Here is a 21,434-nt window from a genome sequence, read left to right on the forward strand (position 1 = left end):
TTTTTTTTTTAAATAAACTTATTAATTTAATCTCACTAATCATCAATTAACACACTAATCATTACACTAATTTAATTGAAAGGGTAATTTTGGTACTAAAATAAATACATGCATAAGGGGTGTTTCACTTTACTTCCAAATATCCACCCGAAAATGAAATAGTAGTCCCCAATCAAAATGGGGCAGTGCCCAAAAAATCGTTCTTGACTTAAGCCCAGGGACGAAAACAAAGGCTGTTGGTTGGGCCTAGAGCCCATCTAAAAAGTTTCAATAACATTTAACGGTCAAGATATATTTAATCCTCATCCGATGATAACTTAAAACCCTAGCCTCATTTCATTTCTTAGTCTTACTTTTTCTCCGCTGGTTTAGCTTGCCATCTGAACTCAAATGGTGGTGGTGGTTGCGGTGTTGGAAGAAGAGGAATATCAAGAAGAAACCTCCTCCTCTTCCTCCTTATCCAATATGTCATCATGACTTATCTTTTAGTAATAAGGATCTCTATCTTTTTAATATGCACGGAGGGCCGTTTTCCGGCGATTTGAAGGCGATCATACAGTCTGTGAGTTTTCATCTAATCAAACCGTTTTTGTATGATCCATGTTCATTGTTTTCGGTCCTCACCTTCATTCCCCTCCTGTATAGATACCCATTGATTCCTTTTTCGACTTCAACAGCATCTTGTGCAGCGACTTACTTTATTTTCTAGGGTTTTCATAATTTGTTTCTTCGCCTGGGGTTTTTACAGACGATCTTCTCCCAATGCTTGGAACTGATCAAACAGTTTCCACATATCTCATACCCCATCCCCTGTCTGCAATCCCCCCTGATGGCCTGATTACATCTGAAGGTTGCGATGTTCTTTATCAATGCCCTTATCGTGGATTGGATGGTTGCAATAATGGTATTGGTGGTAGAGGGTTATTGAGAGGTTCTTTGTTTAACCACTTGAAGAATCAACATTACAGAAGGGAAGAAGGTAAGAACAGATGCCGCGAGAGATTACGAAGCAATGGAGATGTTTACATGGATTGGGATTCAGTTCTGCTGCATTTGAAGAGTTGGCTTTGCTCTCAATGCATGCACATCAATGCTTGGGGTAAGAAGTGTAAACTGCATCAGGGATATGTGGTTTCTGCTCTGGTTACTGTTGTAGGTGTAGAAGCTCTTAGCAGTTCCAGTGCCTTCACCGTTGCAGGGACAGACAAGCCAAATGAGGTAGTTCTACCTGCAGTGAGTTTAGAACTACTTCATACTGTTTTTCAGACCGATATCCCAACTGTCTCGAGTATCCCTTCCAAGTGCAGGCTCCACTTTGCTCGTACTTTCAAAGTTGTTCTTCAGAAAGTCGTTGCTTCGCCCAAGGAACTGGTTCCATGGATTCAACTCCTACTCTTCCCTGTTTGCATTCTCCATATGTACATTCCAGAGAGCAGTCAAGAAGATAAAGCTTCTACCAAGAAAAAGATGCAAATTAGGTCCATTAACTTGGCCTTGAATCAATGGGAAGAAGTTAATGGATATATGAGGCTGATTCATAATGTTCTGGATGAGCACCGGAATATTCAGAAGCTACAGGAAGAAGTTAAGAAGAAGAAGACACATCCGGTAAGTCAAGAAGCTACTAACCTTCGACTATGCATAGGCAAACTGCGTAAAGGCCTGTATGCTGTAGCTATTCGCACTCTCACATCCAGTGGAATTGCTCCTAACAATGAAGGAACCTTGAATGAGCTTCGGAGTAAGCATCCATCAGCGGCTCCGCCACAGATTCCTTCTATCCCAATAGCGCAAGAGGCAATGACGGCTTCAGCTGATCTTGTCTTGGGCCGTCTTAGAAGTTTCCCCAAGGGGACTTCCTGTGGAAGAGATGGTCTTAGGGCACATCATCTTTTGGATGCCATTAGTGGTTCCGCAGCTGCCATTTCAGAAGAGGTACTCGCAGCCATCACAGAGGTAGTTAATCTTTGGCTTTCAGGCATGTGTCCTCCTATTTTAGGGGAGTTCGTTGCGAGTGCACCGCTTACACCATTGATTAAGCCGGGAGGTGGCTTGCGTCACATTTCTGTAGGGACTATATGGAGAAGGCTCGTCTCCAAATGCGCTGCAACACATGTTGGCAAAGAAGTCAATGCTTATTTAGGGGATTATCAGTTTGGAGTGGGTGCCAAATGTGGTGGAGAGGCGATCTTACATGATGTTAACCGCATGATTGAGGAGAAAGGGGACTCGAACAATCTTTCCATGTTACTGGTAGATTTCTCGAATGCTTTTAACCTCATTGACCGGTCTTTCTGAGGTACGTAATTTGTGCCCATGGATTTCTCGTTGGGTTGAATTCTGTTACGCTTCTCCTGCTCGTTTATATTACGTGGATCATGTTCTCGCCTCTTCCCAGGGTGTACAACAAGGGGATCCTCTTGGGCCTTTGTTGTTTGCTCTTACTCTTCACCCCTTGGTTAAAAAAATTATCGTGCAATGTGAGCTTGAATTGCAAGCTTGTTACTTAAATGATGGTACCTTGATAGGAGATACTCTTATGGTTGCAAAGGATTTTAAGATCATTCAAGATTATGGGGGTGTAAGGGGTTTATACTTGAATGTAGCCAAGACAGAACTTTTTTGGCCCTCTCCAGACCCTAGAGCGTTAGTTCCTGGAGTTTTCCCTCCAAATATCAGTAGGCCAACTAAGGGTGTGAAGCTTTTGGGTGGGTCGGTCGGTCATCCTTGATGCTCAATTCAATAAAGATTTGGTTGTTAGTAGAGTGCGTAAGACTATAGCCCTCATTGATGCTGTAGAGAAATTAGAAGACCCGCAAGGTGAATTGCTTTTGTTTCGGAATTGCACTGGTGTTTCGAGACTTTATTTCACCTTGAGAAAAACTAAGCCTGATTTTTTACAAGAAACTCAAGACTTATTTGACGCTCGGCTGTTTCAATTCCTTAGACACATCATTACTGGTGATGTCCCTGGCTACAGATTCCTTCAGAAAAGGCTTTCTACTTTTCCATTCAAACATGGAGGTATGGGTGTGTACACTATACAGGATACCAAACATTATTGTTTCCTTGCATCTTGTTTACAGATCCTAGAGCTACAGTCCACTATTTTGAGGGGTGATAGGATCAGTAGTAGTGACCCCTCTCTTCAGCGTGCTTTGGACTCCTTCAATTCACTGTGTGTCGCCGTTTCCCCTCTTTGCTCAAGTAATTTTGCCACCCATTCCATGAACTCATTGTAAAATATTTACTTTGATGCGTTGAAGGAAAACATACCCACCAATTATACTATGTCGGAGCGTGATTCTGTTTTATGGCATAACATGCCAAACAAAACATGCTTGTGACTTTTTAATGGCGATTCCAATTTTGGGGCTTAGTAAAACTATTGGAGCTAGGCAATTTAGTGCAATTCTCCGATACAGATTTGGGATCCCTTTCTTCGAGGAAAATGGTGCTTGTCCATTCTGCAAGAGGGATATGGATATTTTCGATGATCATGCCTTGCATTGTGCGAATGAAATTGGGCTTAAATTTAGACATGATTTGGTGCGAGACACTATTGCCATGTGTTACCGTGCGGGTGTGCCGGCTAGGAAGGTGGTTGACTTGGGGCTTCTTGCGAACAATGACACTGCTTTGAGACCGGCTGACATACTTCTGCATAATTGGGATAATGGTCGTGATGTGTGTTTTAATGTGACTGGTGTTTCGCCTTTTACCGGGGGTGGAGTTCGTACCTTTACCTCGGGTCTCGCCATTAAGAATGATGTTACTCGCAAGAATGCTAAATATTTGGAGAAATGCACGGGTTTTGAGACAATTGCCTTTACCACCTTAGGGGAATTGGTTGATGGTTTCGTAAACTTTTTGAAGCGTTTGCGCAATTATATGTCTAGTCATGATGCTAATGTTCGAGTCGGAGAATTTCTTTTTTATAGGTTAAGCGTAGTTATTGAAAAGGGTGTTGGAGCACATCTTATTGCTAGGCTTCCTTCTAATTTCTTACCGGATGATAGTTTTTCCGAGTTGTAATTTTTTATTTATTTATTTACATATTTATATTTATATATAAATAAAATATGTGTATACGTGTCTGCATCCTAGTTTTTTAAGAATTATATCGCTTCCGCGTCGTGTCCGCATATGCACAACCCAGGTATCCATTAATAATCCAAGTTGTTGGACAAAAAAAAAGGTAAAACAAGGGACATTTATATAATTATCACCATTGCTTTATCCTCGTCTAATATGTTTTTTTTTTTTTGATGTTTTAAGATCGGATAGTCTGAGTTGCCGAGCCTATGAAGGTCTCCGCTTCCACAACTTAGATCAATTTAAGGTTTTATTACCATAAAAAAAATGTAGAAAAGTTCAAACTTAATATTTTGGTCAATACTTGTTGACTAGTCATCCGGATTATGTAAAGTTTTATGCACATGGTACACAAATCTGACGAACTAAATATCACAGCTCTGATTCTTAGTGCACATGAACACGATGAGTGAAAGATCACCTCAGAAGCGAACTATCGCAATTCTGACCAAGCCCCGCTGTAAAAATTGAGATAATCAAGCAAATGACAAAAAAATTCTTTCTGAAAAATCAGTGGGAAAGCGAACTCCAGCAACACTTTCAATCACCAGTACACCTTTTATTGGTAAAAAATGTCCCTAGTGATCTACAAATTAGGGATGAATCCCTGCAGAAATTTATACAAAAGTACAAACTATTGGACATTTTAGTTATTGAAGTACAATTCTACAGCGTGTGCATTATACTAGACTACAGGAGAAACACTGATTTCGCTATAACTTTCTTTCTTCCTACTTGAACAACTTCTGTTTGAGATCCAAACCATAGCCACTGTAACTATCTTTGTTTGCATCAAAAGTCGTAAATTTATAGCTTCTTTAAATGTCTTACCAGTATAAGAGCAATGTTTTTCTTCCAGCAAGTGCTTGTACATACTTAACTGCAAGTGAAAAATGAGACTTACTGTCTTTCTTACTCGCTCAGTTTTCTCCAGTACCCTTCATCTCCACACGAGCAGATTCCATCTTTGAAATTGTGAAATTGCTCAGTATCTCGGACTGTTATTTCTCGGCGAACAATCTTAGATATGAACTTCATTGTATTATGACAGCTACCACACATATATAGGTTCTTTGTCACACGAATGGGCATACCTGGAACAGTGTTAATCAGTGCAAACCCAACAGCCAGTCTCTCGCTGTGCCCACAAAAGATATCTGCTCTTGAAGTCTCAGCTTTATCTATTAAACTAGCACTACCAAGAATTTCAGAACTTGCTTTGTTCATTCTTTCATCCAAACCTTCTAAAACTCCCTTTATCTCCTTGATCTGGGGATGAGATTCGTCCCCGCTTAGAAAAGCGTGGACACTTCCTTTAACCTCCACCCAACTGCAACCAGGATCAACAGTTAACCCATTCTCGCTCATTATCTTTCTCACACTAGCAACTCCACACCACCTCCCAACAGCAGAATAAAGATTACACAAAAGTAAATAGTACCCAACACTTTCTGAGTCCATTTCAAAGATGTATTTTGCTGCAAGTTCTCCAAGTTCGATGTTCTTGTGGATCTTGCAAGCATTTAACAGTGCTCCCCATACAGCAGGATCAGGCTTCAGAGGCATATCTTCTATAAACTCAAGAGCCTCCTGTAGAAAACCTGCACGACCAAGTAGATCTACCATACATGCATAGTGCTTTAGATTTGGGGTAATGGCATACAGGTTTTTCATGATGTTAAAATACTCCCGACCTTCATTTACCATCCCCGATTTACTGCATGCACATAACAGAGCAATGAAAGTAACTTCATCAGGAGTAACCCCTTCAACTGTCATTCTACGGAAAAGATCAGATGCCTGTTTTACCTGTCCTCGTTCAGCAAATCCTGTTAACATGATATTCCAAGAAGAAACATCCTTTTTTTCATACATTTCAAACTGAACCCAAGCATAACCCATCTTTCCACATCTTACATACATATCTATAAGTGAGTTTGGCAAGAATTTGTCGAGATCCAAACCACTTCTTAAAACATGGGCATGAATTTCTTTTCCACACATCAAAGCTCCTAGGCTAGCACAGGTAGAAAGAACAGCAACTAGTGTGACTAAATTGGGTTTTAAACTTGACTTCATCTGGCGAAATAATTTTAAAGCTTCTAGACTGCGGTTATTAAATCTTAACCCAAAAATCATATTAGTCCAAGATATAACATTCTTTTCTGGTATTTGTTTGAAGACTTCCAATGCCTTATCAACTAACCTACATTTTGAATACATTTCAATAAGGGTGTTTCTCACTATGGTATACTGAATAAGCCTTGCTCTGTTAGCAAGTTTGTGGAGCTTAATACCTGTATCAAGAAGTCCTAAAGAGGAACATGCAGATAGAACACTGGCAATCGTGATCTCATCAGGATTCACACCCTCGACCACCATTTGTTTGTAACTTTCTACAGCTTTGTTCGGAAATTCATTCTTCTCGTACCCACATATCATCGCTGTCCATGACACAACATCTCTTACTTTCATTCTACAAAACAAATTCTCAGCTGCCACCAAATTTCCAACACTACAATGCATTTGAATTAACGAATTATTCACCGAAACATCAGCACAGAACCCCGTTTTGATCACATACCCATGAATTGCACTCCCTAATTTCTCATCACCGAGAAGTTCAGAAGCAGATATCACACTAGTCATAGTCATCAAATCTGGCTGAACTTCAAGACTTTGCATCAGTAAAAACAAATTCAGTCCCTCTAAAAACTCTTCATTCTCAAAATACCCTGAAATCATTGCATTCCAAGAAATCCTATCCTTTTTACGCATCTTATCGAACAACAACCTCGCACTGTACACATCTCCACATTTCACATACATAGTAATCAAAGCATTAATAACATCTACATGAGACTCAAACCCGAACCTAATAACATGAACATGAATTTCCTTTCCTCGACTCAAATCTTGAATACCACCACAAGTCCTCAAAACACAAGGAAAAGTATAAACATCTGGTTTAATCCCTACCCATAACATCCTATGATACAAATTCAATGCTTCATCAAAAAACCCAGACTTGGCATATCCACCCAATATAACATTCCATGAAAAAATATCTCTTTCACTCATTTTACCAAACACAAACCATGCATCAATTAAATTATCAAACCTTACAAACATACTTAACAGAGCATTACCCAATCGAATACTCAGATGGGTGATTGATTTTGCAATTCTTGAGTAAACCCGGTTTCCTTCTTCCACACCTCGTTTCCATTCGCAGAGTCTTAACACTGAAACGTAAGTTTCTTCGTCTACAGAAACCCGGATTTCTTCCATGATATTCAAGCATTGTAGAGCTTGGTCTAAGTTTCCCTGGAGACATAGTTGAGAAATTTCAGAGTTTAAGTTTGTGTTATCTTCAATGGAGTTTGATTGAAAAGCAGAGATTTCTTGGGTTCTTTTGAAGGAAATTTGGAAATGTGTTGTGTTTGGAGCGAATTTTAGTGATTTTGGTAAGTGGGTTTTGGGTTTGTGAGAATGGATAAGGTCTGTTGGAAGAGGGTTTGCTGGGGTTTTAGCAGAGACCGCCATTTTAGTAAAGGAATGAGCATTGTTGTCTGACAAGGGTTTTAGCTTAAACCGTTAGAAGATAAAGTTATTACATTATGAGGTTTATAATCAAAAGTTAATTAGAGATTGATTGCGGGTTTAAGGTTTACTATCTACACCCAGCCTTTTTTTTTGTTACCCCTTTATATATTGACAACTTGCTTTTGTTTCAAGGAATATGATTTTTTTTTTTTTTTTTTTAGGAATAGCATTCCAGAGAATAGCTATGTTAGCCGGTACATATGAATTCGTCCATCTATTCTGGACTTTGTGAGAGAGAGCAAAACCAGTCAGTAAATGGGCTGCAGAATTGGTTAGTTTTGGTACTACTCAAAAGTACTATTGCTGACGTTGCTCCGTAATCTTTTCACATCATCTTTGATCTTCCAGATTCTTCAAGGAGGATTAGTAGTCTTCCCATTTCTCAATGAACTTCTCAATGGGAAAGTTAAATTTAGCAACTCTGTTTCCTTGTTGTAAGATTTTCATCCCCAAGTATTTTTTTTCTTTAAGCATTCTTATAACTCCCTGAATTTGAATGATCTCTTCAGCATATGATTCTGGGACACTCTTGCTGAAATGAATATAGGATTAGGAGTAGTTGACGAGCTGACCTGAGACACTATAATATTGTTGTAGAATTGTTTTATTGAATTTATAGTTCTGGTGTCTGTGTTGCCAAACAACATTATGTCATCTGCAAACATTATATGAGATACATTTGGAGCCCATCTATTTATCATGTAACCACTGTAGTGTCCATCTTCCTCCATCTTGTTTATTATCTTTGATAAGTAATGAGAGAAAATGGCGAATAAATAGGGAGACCATGGGCAACCTTGTCTTATTCCCCTCTCACCTTTGAAGAAACCCTCTAGATGATCATTGAGAAGAATGGAGAAGGAAGTAGTCTCAACACAACACATGATAAGTGTGTGTGCTCTGCCAGTAATGCCAATATTGATAAGGGATTTGCTTAGAAACTCCCACTTTATACTATCATATGATTTTCTCATGTCAAGTTTGCGAGCAAATGAACCCTGTGATGAATCATAGGTATGCATGAAATGGAATAACTCTTTAGGTAGTACAATGTTGTCTAGAATTTATCTCCATGTTACAAAAACAGACTGATTATTCTCAATTAGGCTGTCAAGAGAGGGACTCAACCTATTTTTTATGATCTTAGTAACAATCTTGTAAAGCACGTTACAGAGGGATATTGGTCTGTTGTTTGATGCAGAGGAAACATTCTTCTTTTTGGGAATTAGAGCAAGATAATTATGGTTCAGACCTGGAGGGATGCATGAATATCTGGAACAATCTTGGATGAGTTGTACCACTTCATTACCAACTACATTCCAGCATTTTTTTTTGTAAAAAAGTGTTGGATATCCATATGGACCTGGGGATTTCAGAGAACCCATGTTCTTTACTACATTAAAGATCTCTTCAACATTAGAAATTGCACTTAAGGACCTGCATTCTTCTGCACCAAGCATGTTAGAGTTTTCAAAAGAAAAAAGGTCAAGAGAGATATTAGAGTCCTTTGTAAATATATTTTGAAAATGAGATAAGATATGATTTTCGATATGTTCATTATCTGATATCAATTCACCATTATCTTGCTTAATATCAAAGATTTTGTTTTTTCTTCTTCTATGGATAACAGACACATGGAATACCTGAGTGTTTTTGTCTATCGAAGGGATCCATTTGGATTTGTTTCTCTGTTGCCGAAATATCTTATCTCTTTTCTCAAGAGTGATGATTTTTTGACAGATTTCCTTCTCTTCTTCTCTTTTGTCAGCTGAGTGAGTTGTGCCCTGTAAGTCAACCAGCTTCTGCTTCTCACTTTTAATCTTTCTCCTTGTGTCTCCAAAAGTATTCCTGGTCCATTTTGTGAGATCTTTACCCAAGTCCTATGACCTTTCCATTGTATCTCCAATTGATGTTTCCCATTTTGATTGTATAATATCCTTGAACAGAGGATGGTCAATCCAGTAATATTCAAATTTATAGTTTGGTTTTCTCCTTGATGGCTTCCTCATGGCGTTGAAAAAGATTGGAGAGTGGTCACTCTGTATCCTTGGGAGATGCAGAACCGCAGCATCAAGTAAATAACAATCTCCAATCTGTGTTGCAAAAGGCTCTGTCAAGTCTCTCAAATATGAGTTGGTTTTGAAATACATTATTTGACCAAGTGAAAGCAGGCTATACATAACCCAAATCCAAAACGTCTCTTTCTCTTATCATGTTCCTAAACTCATTACAACTGATGTCTATGTTTGGTGATCTCCCATGTTTTTCATGTTGGTGCATTAAGACATCCAGTTCTCATATTAGACACCAAGGTTCTTCCGTTGTAGAAATGATGTTGCTTATGATCTTCCAGAAATCATTTTTTAAAGGATGTGCAGGAGGTCCATATACACAAAAAAGTCTCCATTGAGGTATGCTCAGCTTCTGACCAAATTTACAGTGAATTAAATTCTGATTTTTTGTTATCACCTCTAGATCAACATTGTCTTGCCAGAGAATAGCAAGACCTCCACTTATGCCATTAGCTGTAACAAAATTAAAATGCTGAAATTGAGAGAGATGCAAATGCTTCTGCTGTTGTGTTCATTCAGTCTTGTCTCGGATAGAAAAAAAATTGAAGGTTAGCATCTGCATAGGAACGAGTATAATGTTAGAACTGTCGCCTCATTCCCTAAGTGACGACAGTTCCAGGATTGTATCAACATTTATCCTGCGACTTTTTCAGGCAATTCGCCACAACCTCTTCATTGGTAGAGCATTGTTGTTTTGCTGGTGGATCACAGTCCATGAGTTCTGGTGATCTTTTGTTTCTTACTAGGATAATGCTTTCTTTTGAGGTTTTCTTTTAATTGGTTCTAATCTGTCTTTTTCGTTGCTTCAAAGTCTTAGTTGTTTCTTGGGTTCTGGTCAGATGAGAATTCTTCTGGGTAATGGATTGGTCTGGTTTAGGTGGTAATAGATGAATGGTTGGTATTGGAGGTGTGGGCATGAATTGGTTTGTGGTGGTGGTTGTTATGGAACTTGACATAGTTGGGTTGAAGATGGTTGTGGTGTGATATGGGTTGGTAGGACTAGGAACTGGTGAAGGATTTGGTGGTTCGGTTATGGGCTTTTGGTGGATGTGGGTTATTGTTTCAGGTAGGGTTATGACAGTATTGGGTGATGGGTGGACTCCAGAGTTTGAATTTTCCCTCATTTATTTCCTGATATAGATTTTGAAATGGTTAATGACTGATTTTTTTGAGAATTCTCAGTTGAATGTTAACTATCTTTTTTGGGGAAAGTTTCCGGAATAATTTTGGTTTCTTGAGCTGTTGCAGGATTTGGGGATAAAATTTCTAGCTGTGGGGATATTGTAGTTGACTGATTGTAGGGATTGAGATTGGGTTGGTTTTGACTTGATTGACTTGTTGACTTAGGATTAGGGTTTCTGCCATTGTTGAATTCTAAGTTTTCATGGTTTGATCTGATACTAGAGATTACTTGATTTATCTTAGGTTTGAAGCTGCCATTAATCTCTTCAGTGAATCTTGCGATTTTCATATCCTGTATCTTTTCCATGAACACTTCTAGAGAGAAAAGGCCCATTTTCTCACATTCCTTTTGTTAGAGCACTGCTCGGTCAAACTCGTAAGCGTTGCTATCTCAAGCTTGTTTGTCAATATAGTGATCAAAACTATAAGTCTTGATTTCTAGTCTACTTATAATGATGTCTCGGACTAGGATAGATTGTGTAGTTGAGCATTAGACTTCACGGCGTTCATCATTCGAAGACGAAGAACTACTAAGGAGATCTTGTGGAACTTCATCAACAAAAGGTATGTGGAGACAAAAACTCATCTATCACTTGGAAAGTCTATTTCTACTTTATCTCCTATGTTGAGACAAAAGTTGTATTACTATATAGTATTCGATTATGAACATTTGAGATTTCGAGCTGAGTTTAACTCGCTTACATATTTATTGAAATATGTGTTGGTAAGCTTTCGCTTAAACCAAGTTCATCTTATATTCTTGACGAAAGTCAAAATATGATCATGTGAAAATCACCGAGTAACATCTTACATGGTTTGTGTGATGCAATCATTTGATGTAGACTTGGAATGTTTCGTTATGATTATTTCAATAACTTGAAAATTACTTTGATGCTAATAGTTCATGAAAACAGCTACTGTAATGCTCTAAGAATGTTTCAATGATTGAAATAGAGTTTAGAACACTTAACCATCATTAGATTATGAACACAGTATGCGTTCTTGCATATATGTGATCCATGACCGGAACTATAGTATGCATACCCGTATGCATACCGGTTAGTGGTGAAATTCTGGAAGCCTAAGTACACATACCTGTATGCGTACTGGCGAAGGGTTTGGGTCCGGGAATTTTTGTTGTGTTTGGAAGTATGCGTACCCGTTTGCATACTAGCGAACCCATACTCAGTCCGACTACTTTAAGTATGCGTACCCATTTTCATACTTGAGTGGTTAAAGTTCTAAAATCGGGTTGTTCATGAACTAATACATTTATATAATAAGGAATGCATTCTATGCAAACCGTGTCTATAATGTTCATGAATTGATTCAAGAGAATCAAACCGATTTTGCTTCAAATGTGTTCTTGTATACTTCTATGAGAATATAGCAATTGAACAACTCTACAACTAGTTTAATTTGAGTCATTTGAACTAGTTGTGGTTAAGATGAATATGGTTGATATGAGAGTGTTCATATAGCTAACTTCGGTTAACTACTGTTGATCCAACCTAGTATACACGTTTAGGTACGGTTACTCAAACTTAAATGAAGGTATATTTCATTTGTATACAACAAGATAAGTTTGATCTCACAGTTGAAAGATATTACCTTGAATCTAATCAGGTTTTCATCTAACGGTAAATATTGAATGCTTTGTTACTAAGGTAACTTAGATTGCGAACCCTGATTTGAAAACTATATGTTAGAGCATTGCTCGGTTGAACCCACCAAGCGTTGGTATGTCAAGTTTGATTGTCATATTTTAGTGAATCAAAACTCATGTTAAGAGTCTCTTGATTATGTACTAGAGTCAACTTAGTATAGGTTAGCTTGAAAGTATTAGGATATGAGACATTACATGTATTGAGAAGTCTTGAAGATGTGAAGAAGCAAGGAGATACAACGATAAAAATCATCCTTCCACTTGAGGTTAATGATATTTGACTTGAATTGTTTCATTCCCTAACATATATTTCAAGTCGTGCATATTTAAAACATAACTGCGAAGCATATTTGAACTCTATATAGACATAGTATTAAGGAATACAATACGAGGTTTATTGCTTAACCATTAAACTTTGTAGATAAGACATTGTCATAATCATTTGAGTGCTATTGTGATTATGTATGGGTATTAGGTGAGGATTTCATCCTAGGGAACAATGTTTACATGTGTTCTAAGGAAGTAAGTTCATAAACTTGTTTGTGAACCAAAAAGGAAATTTCCAGATTTTATCGGTTTTTTTATTCATTGCACATCTTAGGAACAACCAATATGTGTGACTGAGTATAACCGCTCACAACTTGTTTGTGTTCTTGGTAGAACTATTCACAAAGGCCTGACTTATGCATTGGTATGACTTTTATTAGTGAAACCGATCTTAAGTAATCATCTGAGATGGTATGATCGGGTTTGTGTAATGTCTGACCAAATTTGGGAAAGGGGAACCGATCCTAGTAAGAGGTGCAGTACATCACAAAGGGGAACCGATCCTTGTATGAGGTGCAGCAAGGTTTATAGCAGAAAAGGGAACCGATCCTATGGACATGTGCAACACGTTTTTAGGCAAAGGGGAACCGATCCTATGGACATGTGCAACACATATAAGTAAGATACCATATATATATGGGGAACCGATCCTAGTACCTATTCAATCGAATTTTGTAAAGCTAGTGTGACTATGAAAAATACTCACATGGAGGTAGAACCGAAACTTGTTTTGGTAGAACCGTTAAACCCATGATTGTGATTGAATGTTTGTTTGATCAATCACATAGTTCTTGAAAGTCAGATGAACCAATTCTAAGCTTGTTTGGAAGTGTGGAAAATCGGTTTCAAGGTTGTAATTGTGAAAGATAACTAACAAAGTAAGGATGTCGACATACTTTGATCACATGCTGCGAATGTTTATTTCTTTAATTGTTCAAAGTTATTCCTTAATAGCTAAAGGAAGAAAATCCCAGGATCGAAACATAAGTAAGTTAAGAATCTTTTAATTAAGGTTATTAATTTCATTTTATAGGGAAATATAAGAATTAGTAATGTGCATTTACTAATTAGATTTTTCAAGAGATTTCGATCATTATTTTTGGAGAGAGCATTTCTGGGAATTATGAAAACCGAATTTGTGCTTTAATGAATATCTTGAGAATATTTTCGGTTTTGGAAATTCCTTGGTGTCCAAACTTCCTTGTCTATAAATACTTGAAATTTTCCTTTCTAGCAAACTAATCCTTCGTAAACACAGACTTCCTCTTTTGTTGTTATTACTGGTGTAGCCGCCTATTCGGAGAGGAGAGTAACCTAATTAGGAGAAATCTCTTACGGCCGCTCAGTTTTAAGTCTTCTTTGGGATTGAGAAGCTCTAGCGTGTACCGTTGGTGGGAAACTAGATAATTGCGGTTTATCTTTTGTTTTCGATTGATTTGATTGACTAACGGTGATTGATATCTGATTGCACCTAGTTTGTTTATGCTTGAGGATCTTCTCTTCTGATATAAGATTCACTCAAACTAGTTCAGAGTTTCGACAGGGATCTTTAGATTGTTGTTAGTTCTATAGACGATCTTGTGATAATCCATTGTTAACAGACTCCATTTTGTGTGTGATTGATCACAAGAGATTCAAGTGATTGTGTGCAGGTTTTTATTGAAGATATAAGAAGATTTGAAGATAAAGAAGATATTGAAGATCTGACTTAAGTTTATAATCTTTGGTATGCACAATACTTGTTTTGGTAAAAGAGAATCCAATTAATAATCGATTTATCCTTATGGTAGATTGGATTGATTAATTAAGTAGATCAGCATCAACACAATTCTTTGGATTTGTTGGCTTAATCTTAAACGATTACTTAGGTAATTGAACATAAGATAGATCTAAGGACCTGACGAAAGAGTTTATGTTAAGATAAACGGAAGAGCCTTTGTCCGACTCATATCACTTGGTTGAATAGAGTTGATACCAAACAGATTTGTTGTTCCTTTACTGTTTGGAATACGAACCAAAGGAATTGTTCCAACTACATGACTTATTTATAAGTTGGAGGCGTGGGAATACAGACGGAACTAGGTGAACTATAGGTTTAGTTGCTTGGTATCAACTATACGAAGTTAGGTGTAATTTTGTGTAGCGGCTTAATCCTGAGAGTATTCAATTCTGGACAAGGTCCCTGGGTTTTTCTGCATTTGCGATTTCCTCGTTAACAAAATCTTGCTGTGTCATTTACTTTATATTTCCGCATTATAATTGTTTTATTATAATTAAAGTAAATTACACAAACATTAATTCCTATTTACTTGATAAGCAATCCTATTGTGTTTGGTTAAGTCTGAACCTTTATATCAAGTAAACATACTTCGTTGTTGTATTAACTCGATCTCGTATCCATAGACGATCACACGAAGTGTGGACCGATTAGTTGTATTGTCTCGACTCAGTCCATTGACAATCACTTTCGGTGAAAGAACTTATAGGTAGGAAAAGTTTTAGCTTGTGGTATATTTGGGTACCCTCGTCTTTTCAATTGGTAATAGAGAAGGAAAACACGAAAATATCTAACAATATGTGTTTGGTGCGATCCAACCTATAAGAATTGAATCTAATGAATGATTCAGTTAACGTAAAGCAAGACATCAAGAGTTCTGAATTAACACTTGATGATGGAATCTATGATTCAATATCTGAAGAAATCATCTCTATAGATTCTACAAGACAAGTTAATATTGTTAAGAATGTAGAAACCAATGACGACTGGAAAATACGTCTACAAGAAAGGTTAGATGAAATTTCTGATGATGATGGCTCAGATTTTGATCAAGAAGTAGAAGAGGATATCTCAGAATACTCTAAACTGCTGGAACCTTTGAAAAATGAAAAGCTGAGAACTTCGGATTTTCTTGGTTTTATGACTCCTCTTTGTCGTGAGAACAAGAAACTGAGGAGGGTTTTTCAAGGACAATATTGTGGTTCTCGCACCACTAAATATCTTCTTGAAGATCGTACAAACGATCTAAATTCTAAGAAATTAGAATGTGAAAATCTTCGAAGAGAACTATTTTTGTCGGAAAAGAAACGTGTTGAATCGGAAGCAATGTTTAATTCTCGACAAATACAGGTTCTTGAGGAAAAATTTAGTGCTAGTCTCTCTCAAACAAAATTGTTAGAGAAAGAGTGTGATGTTACTCTTGAAAAAATTCACTTGTTGGAAGAGAAACTTGTTGAGTCTGATGCAAGGATTAACTCTCAACAAAAGAGTTTTGAAGAGAAAGAAGGTGTATATCTCTCACGAGAAAAATGCTTTGACGCTGATCTAGCCAGTGCTCTTGATAAAATCAAGATGCTGGAAGAAGAAAATTTGGAACTGAAAAAATCCAATGAAAGCACAAACAAGTTAACCTCAATGTTAGAAGCAAGTAGAAATCATCGTGACACACGAGGATTGGGCTATAAGGGAATAGATGCTTCAAATATTAGCAAAGAGGTAAAATTTGTTAAAGCTACAAATTCTTCTCAATCAGAGGCTTCTACTGATGACAAAGATGCTCATATTTCTTGTAAAGAAGAAAAGTCTGTCAAGCCTAAGAATAGTGTTCAACCAGCAGTAATCAAAGAAGGCATTTCTGCCAATGTCAAGAAAGCAACAACGTTGAAGAAGAAGAAGAAGAAGAAGAAAACTCGTCGAGCTCCAATGCAAGAGGATCCACAAAAAGGTAACATCAAAACTCATACTTCGTATATTTATACTAAGAATTGTTATCATTGTGGTAATAAAGGACACTTGCAATGGCGATGCAAAGTTCGTAAGATGCAAGATGCACTTTCTTTTGTATCAAATGAATTGGATAAGTTTTCTCCTCATAAGAACTCAGATCGTTATTGTACAAAGTTTAGGCAACATAATTACTATAATGATAGTTCAAATTTTGCATATCACTCGACAAGGTCATCTCATAAAATACCCAATTATAGAAATAGAGATGACGTTTCAAATGCGAAGACAGGATCTGATGTTCCAAATTGGAGAAAGGATGTTTCGCAAAGTATTCAAAAAGACAATCGTTCTAATGATATAAAGGAGAAAGATTCTCCTGCGAAACCCAACTCTAAATGGGTCCCGAAGTCCTCTATAGCCAAGAAGGGACCAAAAGTTAGTCACAAGAATGACTCTCAGCTGTTAATTGTTGGTGACAATAATTACAAGAGTCTTCTATAAAGGCTAAAGAAAGACACTATGTCTGAAATCTCTTGTACTAGTAAAGGTTTTGATAATGACACTCTTGATCACAAGTCAAATAAGAAAAACAAGAGACGGAACAAGAGAAAACAAACCAAGCAAGAGGTCAAGAATGATGATTCGGTTTTAGTCACTCGTGACGAAAAAGACAAGGATCAACTTAACACAACCTAGTTGTGTCAGAATGTGCATGCTCACCATTAGTGCTCAATATTTTTAAAGGTGGGGAAGCACTTAAAACTGAGCACATGATCTCCGAATATTTTATGACTAATTAACATCTTTAGGGAGATTTATTTTCTTCTATACTCTTACCTTCTCTATCTATTTTTGAACTTTTATAGAAATGGTAATTTGAGTTGATGATGTTGATATCTACTAATCATATATGTGTAGCTCTTGCTTTTGTGGTTTGACCGATTCCTAGAAGCAAATTCATCTGAATGAATGTTTATATCTTTGCTTTGAATCAGTTTATGGGATGTTTGATTTCGGTTTTACTACCTTAATATTCAATCTCATATATTGTGAACCCTTGTGGTTTGGGTGAATTTTTGATTTAGCAAGATTAAATTCTAGCCCATGTTGGTAGGATTTATCAAAGAATCATGAGGGGTTCTGGTAGAAACAATATGTGAAAAAGTCACAATATGTTGGTTTTGGTTTAGCATAAAAGCATATGTGTTTCGACGGTTTTCAACTTTTGCTTGCAATTGTTAAAACCGATTTTCAACCTTTCTCTGGTAAAGGTTGGTTGTTGTTATTCATTTGTTTATGCATAAGGATGACAACATGATGATATTTCGATATCAATTCTCCCTGGACAAAGATGCAAACGTATTGGAGAAGTGGATGCGAAATTTGAGGTAACAATCTTGTTAGTTAATTGTTTTCCTGTTTAAAAAAAAAGACTGAGTTTATATCATATATATTTATTGTTTTTTCTTAACAAAATTTCGGTACAATTGATATTTATTCCATGATGTGTGTGTGGATGTGTGTGATTCAATTGGTTCCTGTTAAGAAAAATTATTGTTATCTTGCTTTATTGTGTGGTATCAATTGTTTAGGATTACAAAATTTGGGTACAATTGATGTTGTGTGTGATTCAATTGGTTCCGGTTAACAAAAACTATTGTTATCTTACGTTTGTATGGTATCAATTGTTTAGGCTTACAAAATTTCGGTGCAATTGCGGTGCTTTTAATGTCTATGATGTTTCAATTGCTTCCAGTTGAGGTGAATAATTATGCAAGTTGATTTATGTTAGTTTGTATGAATTATTTATGGCTTAACAAAATAAAAGGTGTACGGGATGAGTTGTTTAGTCCAATTCAATTCCGGATAAGAGAAACTAAGTTAATTCTGATCTTAGTTAGACTTATCGAAGTGAGGTTTCGGTTATTCAAGTCTAATCGAATGCCTTAACAAGAAATGCTAATTAACTAACCTAGTACTTGTCTTGTTTAAAATTGAAAGGTCTAAGTTTATGGATAATTAGAACCTGATGAGAAAAATAGAGTCATCTTTATTTTGGTCTTATCGAATTAAGCTTTTGTTTTTGAACAATCGGTTTAGCAAAGGGACTAAGGTGCTTAGTTGATTTTTGTTTTGCTAAACTAAAGTGGAAAAATTGTTTCGGAAAATTGTTTCCTTGGTAACATATCAAAATAAAACTACTTGTAGTTTCGGTTTTGATATTGGTTATCAAAACATGATGTGTGGAACCCTCCTGCCTAACTCTACAGGTTGCAAGTACATTGAGATTTGTAAGATTCTTTTCGTGTTGTCCTTTATTTTTTCGTTTCTTTGTCATTTTTGTGACAAAAAGGGGGAGAAATATATGAAGTAAACATGTGATACTGGCATTGATTTTATATTGATTGGTATCACTAAGGAAAAGAACAGTGGTGCTTGAACGTTTATCTAACGAAAGAGTGAAAGCATGGACTAAGGGGGAGTAACATGTCATATGATTTGGTATAACAAAGACGTGCAGATTGAATATCTACCTATCTTCCTTAGGGGGAGTATTTGCTTTGTTATGATAATGTCAACATCGACATTTTCAAGGATTGAATGTAAGCAGTTTTGCTGTGCTGTTGGATTCGGGAATCAAGCATATGTGTAATGAATTCTTGTAATTTGTTTATCCATATGATGTAAGAGTTTTGTCACTAAAATTGACAAAGGAGGAGATTGTTAGAGCATTGCTCGGTTGAACCCACCAAGCGTTGGCATGTCAAGTTTGGTTGTCATATTTTAGTGAATCAAAACTCATGTTAAGAGTCGCTTGATTATGTACTAGAGTCAACTTCGTATAGGTTAGCTTGAAAGTATTAGGATATGAGACATTACATGTATTGCGAAGTCTTGAAGATATGAAGAATCAAGGAGCTACAACGACAACAATCATCCTTCCACTTGAGGTTAGTGATATTTGACTTGAACTATTTCATTCCCTAACGTATCTTTCAACTCGTGCATATTGAAAACATAATTGCGAAGCATATTTGAACTCTAGATAGACATAGTATTAAGGAATACAATACGAGGTTTATTGTTTAACCATTAAACTTTGTAGATAAGACGTCGCCATAATCATTTGAATGCTATTGTGATTATGTATGGGTATGAAGTGGGGATTTCATCCTAGGGAACATGTTTACATGTGTTCTAAGGAAGTAAGTTCATAAACTTGTTTGTGAACCGAAAAGGAAATTTCCAGGTGTTATTGGTTTTGTTATTCATTGCATATCTGATGAACAACCAATATGTGTGATTGAGTATAACCGCTCACAACTTGTTTGTGTTCTTGGTAGAACTATTCACAAAGGCCTGACTTATGTATTGGTATGACTTTTATTGGTGAAACCGATCTTAAGTAATCATCTGAGATGGTATGATCGGGTTTGTGTTATGTCTGACCAAATTTGGGAAAGGGGAACCGATCCTAGTAAGAGGTGCAGTACATCACAAAGGGGAACCGATCCTTGTATGAGGTGCAGCAAGGTTTATAGCAGAAAGGAGAACCGATCCTATTGACACGTGCAACACGTTTTTAGGAAAAGGGGAACCGATCCTATGGACATGTGCAACACATATAAGTTAGATACCATATATATGTGGGGAACCGATCCTAGTACCTAGTCAACCGAATTTTTGGAAAGCTAGTGTAACTATGCATAGTACTCACATGGAGGTAGAACCGAAACATGTTTTGGTAGAACCGTTAAACCCTTAATTGTGATTGAATGTTTGTTTGATCAGTCACATAGTTCTTGAAAGTCAGATGAACCAATTCTAAACTTGTTTGGAAGTGTGGAAAATCGGTTTCAAGGTTGTAAGTGTGAAAGAGAACTTACCAAGTAAGGATGTCGACATACTTTGAACACGTGTTGTGGATGTTTATTTCTTTAATTGTTCAAAGTTATTCCTTAATAGCTAAAGAAAGAAAATCCGAGGATCGAAACATAAGTAAGTTAAGAATCTTTTAATTAAGGTTATTAATTTCATTTTGTAGGAAAATATAAGAATTAGTAATGTGCATTTACTAATTAGATTTTCCAAGAGATTTCGATCATTATTTTTGGACAGAGCATTTCCGGGAATTATGAAAACCGAATTTGTGCTTTAATGAATATCTTGAGAATATTTTCGGTTTTGGAAATTTCTTAGTGTCCAAACTTCCTTGTTTATAAATACTTGAAATTTTCCTTTCTAGCAAACTAATCCTTTGTAAACACAGACTTCCTGTTTTGTTGTTATTACTGGTGTAGCCGCCTATTCGGAGAGGAGAGTAACCTAATTAGGCGAAATCTCTTACGGCCGCTCAGTTTAAAGTATTTTTTGGGATTGAGAAGCTCTAGCGTGTACCGTTGGTGGGAAACTAGATAATTGCGGTTTATCTTTTGTTTTCGATTGATTTGATTGACTAACGGTGGTTGAAATCTTATTGCACCTAGTTTGTTTATGCTTGAGGATCTTCTCTTCTGAATAAGATTCACTCAAACTAGTTCAGAGTTTCGATAGGGATCTTTAGACTGTTGTTAGTTCTAAAGACGATCTTGTGATAATCCATTGTTAACAGACTCCGCTCTTTGCGTGACTGATCACAAGAGATTCAAGTGATTGTGTGCGGGTTTTTATTGAAGATATAAGAAGATTTGAAGACACATAAGATATTGAAGATCTGACTTGGGTTTATAATCTTTGGTGTGCACAACACTTGTTTTGGTAA

The 21,434-nt window shown here is 36.8% G+C and overlaps 2 protein-coding genes across 2 annotated transcripts; one reads left to right on the forward strand and one right to left on the reverse strand.

The window, feature by feature from the left end:
* Window positions 1-348: 348 nt before the first annotated feature.
* Window positions 349-4,114, forward strand: LOC113355637. Its single transcript, XM_026598556.1, has 2 exons — window positions 349-562; window positions 749-4,114. The coding sequence occupies exon 2, from the start codon at window positions 763-765 to the stop codon at window positions 2,296-2,298; it is 1,536 nt and encodes a 511-aa protein (XP_026454341.1). The 5' UTR covers window positions 349-562; window positions 749-762; the 3' UTR covers window positions 2,299-4,114.
* A 519-nt stretch (window positions 4,115-4,633) lies between these two features.
* LOC113355638 (pentatricopeptide repeat-containing protein At1g15510, chloroplastic-like) lies at window positions 4,634-7,700 on the reverse strand. The gene has a single exon (XM_026598557.1). It carries the CDS (start codon window positions 7,639-7,641, stop codon window positions 5,008-5,010), a length of 2,634 nt encoding a protein of 877 aa, XP_026454342.1. The 5' UTR covers window positions 7,642-7,700; the 3' UTR covers window positions 4,634-5,007.
* Window positions 7,701-21,434: the final 13,734 nt, after the last annotated feature.

Source organism: Papaver somniferum, chromosome 3, assembly GCF_003573695.1.
Source record: "Papaver somniferum cultivar HN1 chromosome 3, ASM357369v1, whole genome shotgun sequence".
NCBI classification, from domain to species: Eukaryota; Viridiplantae; Streptophyta; class Magnoliopsida; order Ranunculales; family Papaveraceae; genus Papaver; species Papaver somniferum.

What these genes read in the sequence shown, in the direction of transcription:
- LOC113355637 (XM_026598556.1), top strand. Translation starts at nt 763, where the DNA reads ATGCTTGGAACTGATCAAACAGTTTCCACATATCTCATACCCCATCCC.
- LOC113355638 (XM_026598557.1), bottom strand. Translation starts at nt 7,641, where the DNA reads ATGGCGGTCTCTGCTAAAACCCCAGCAAACCCTCTTCCAACAGACCTT.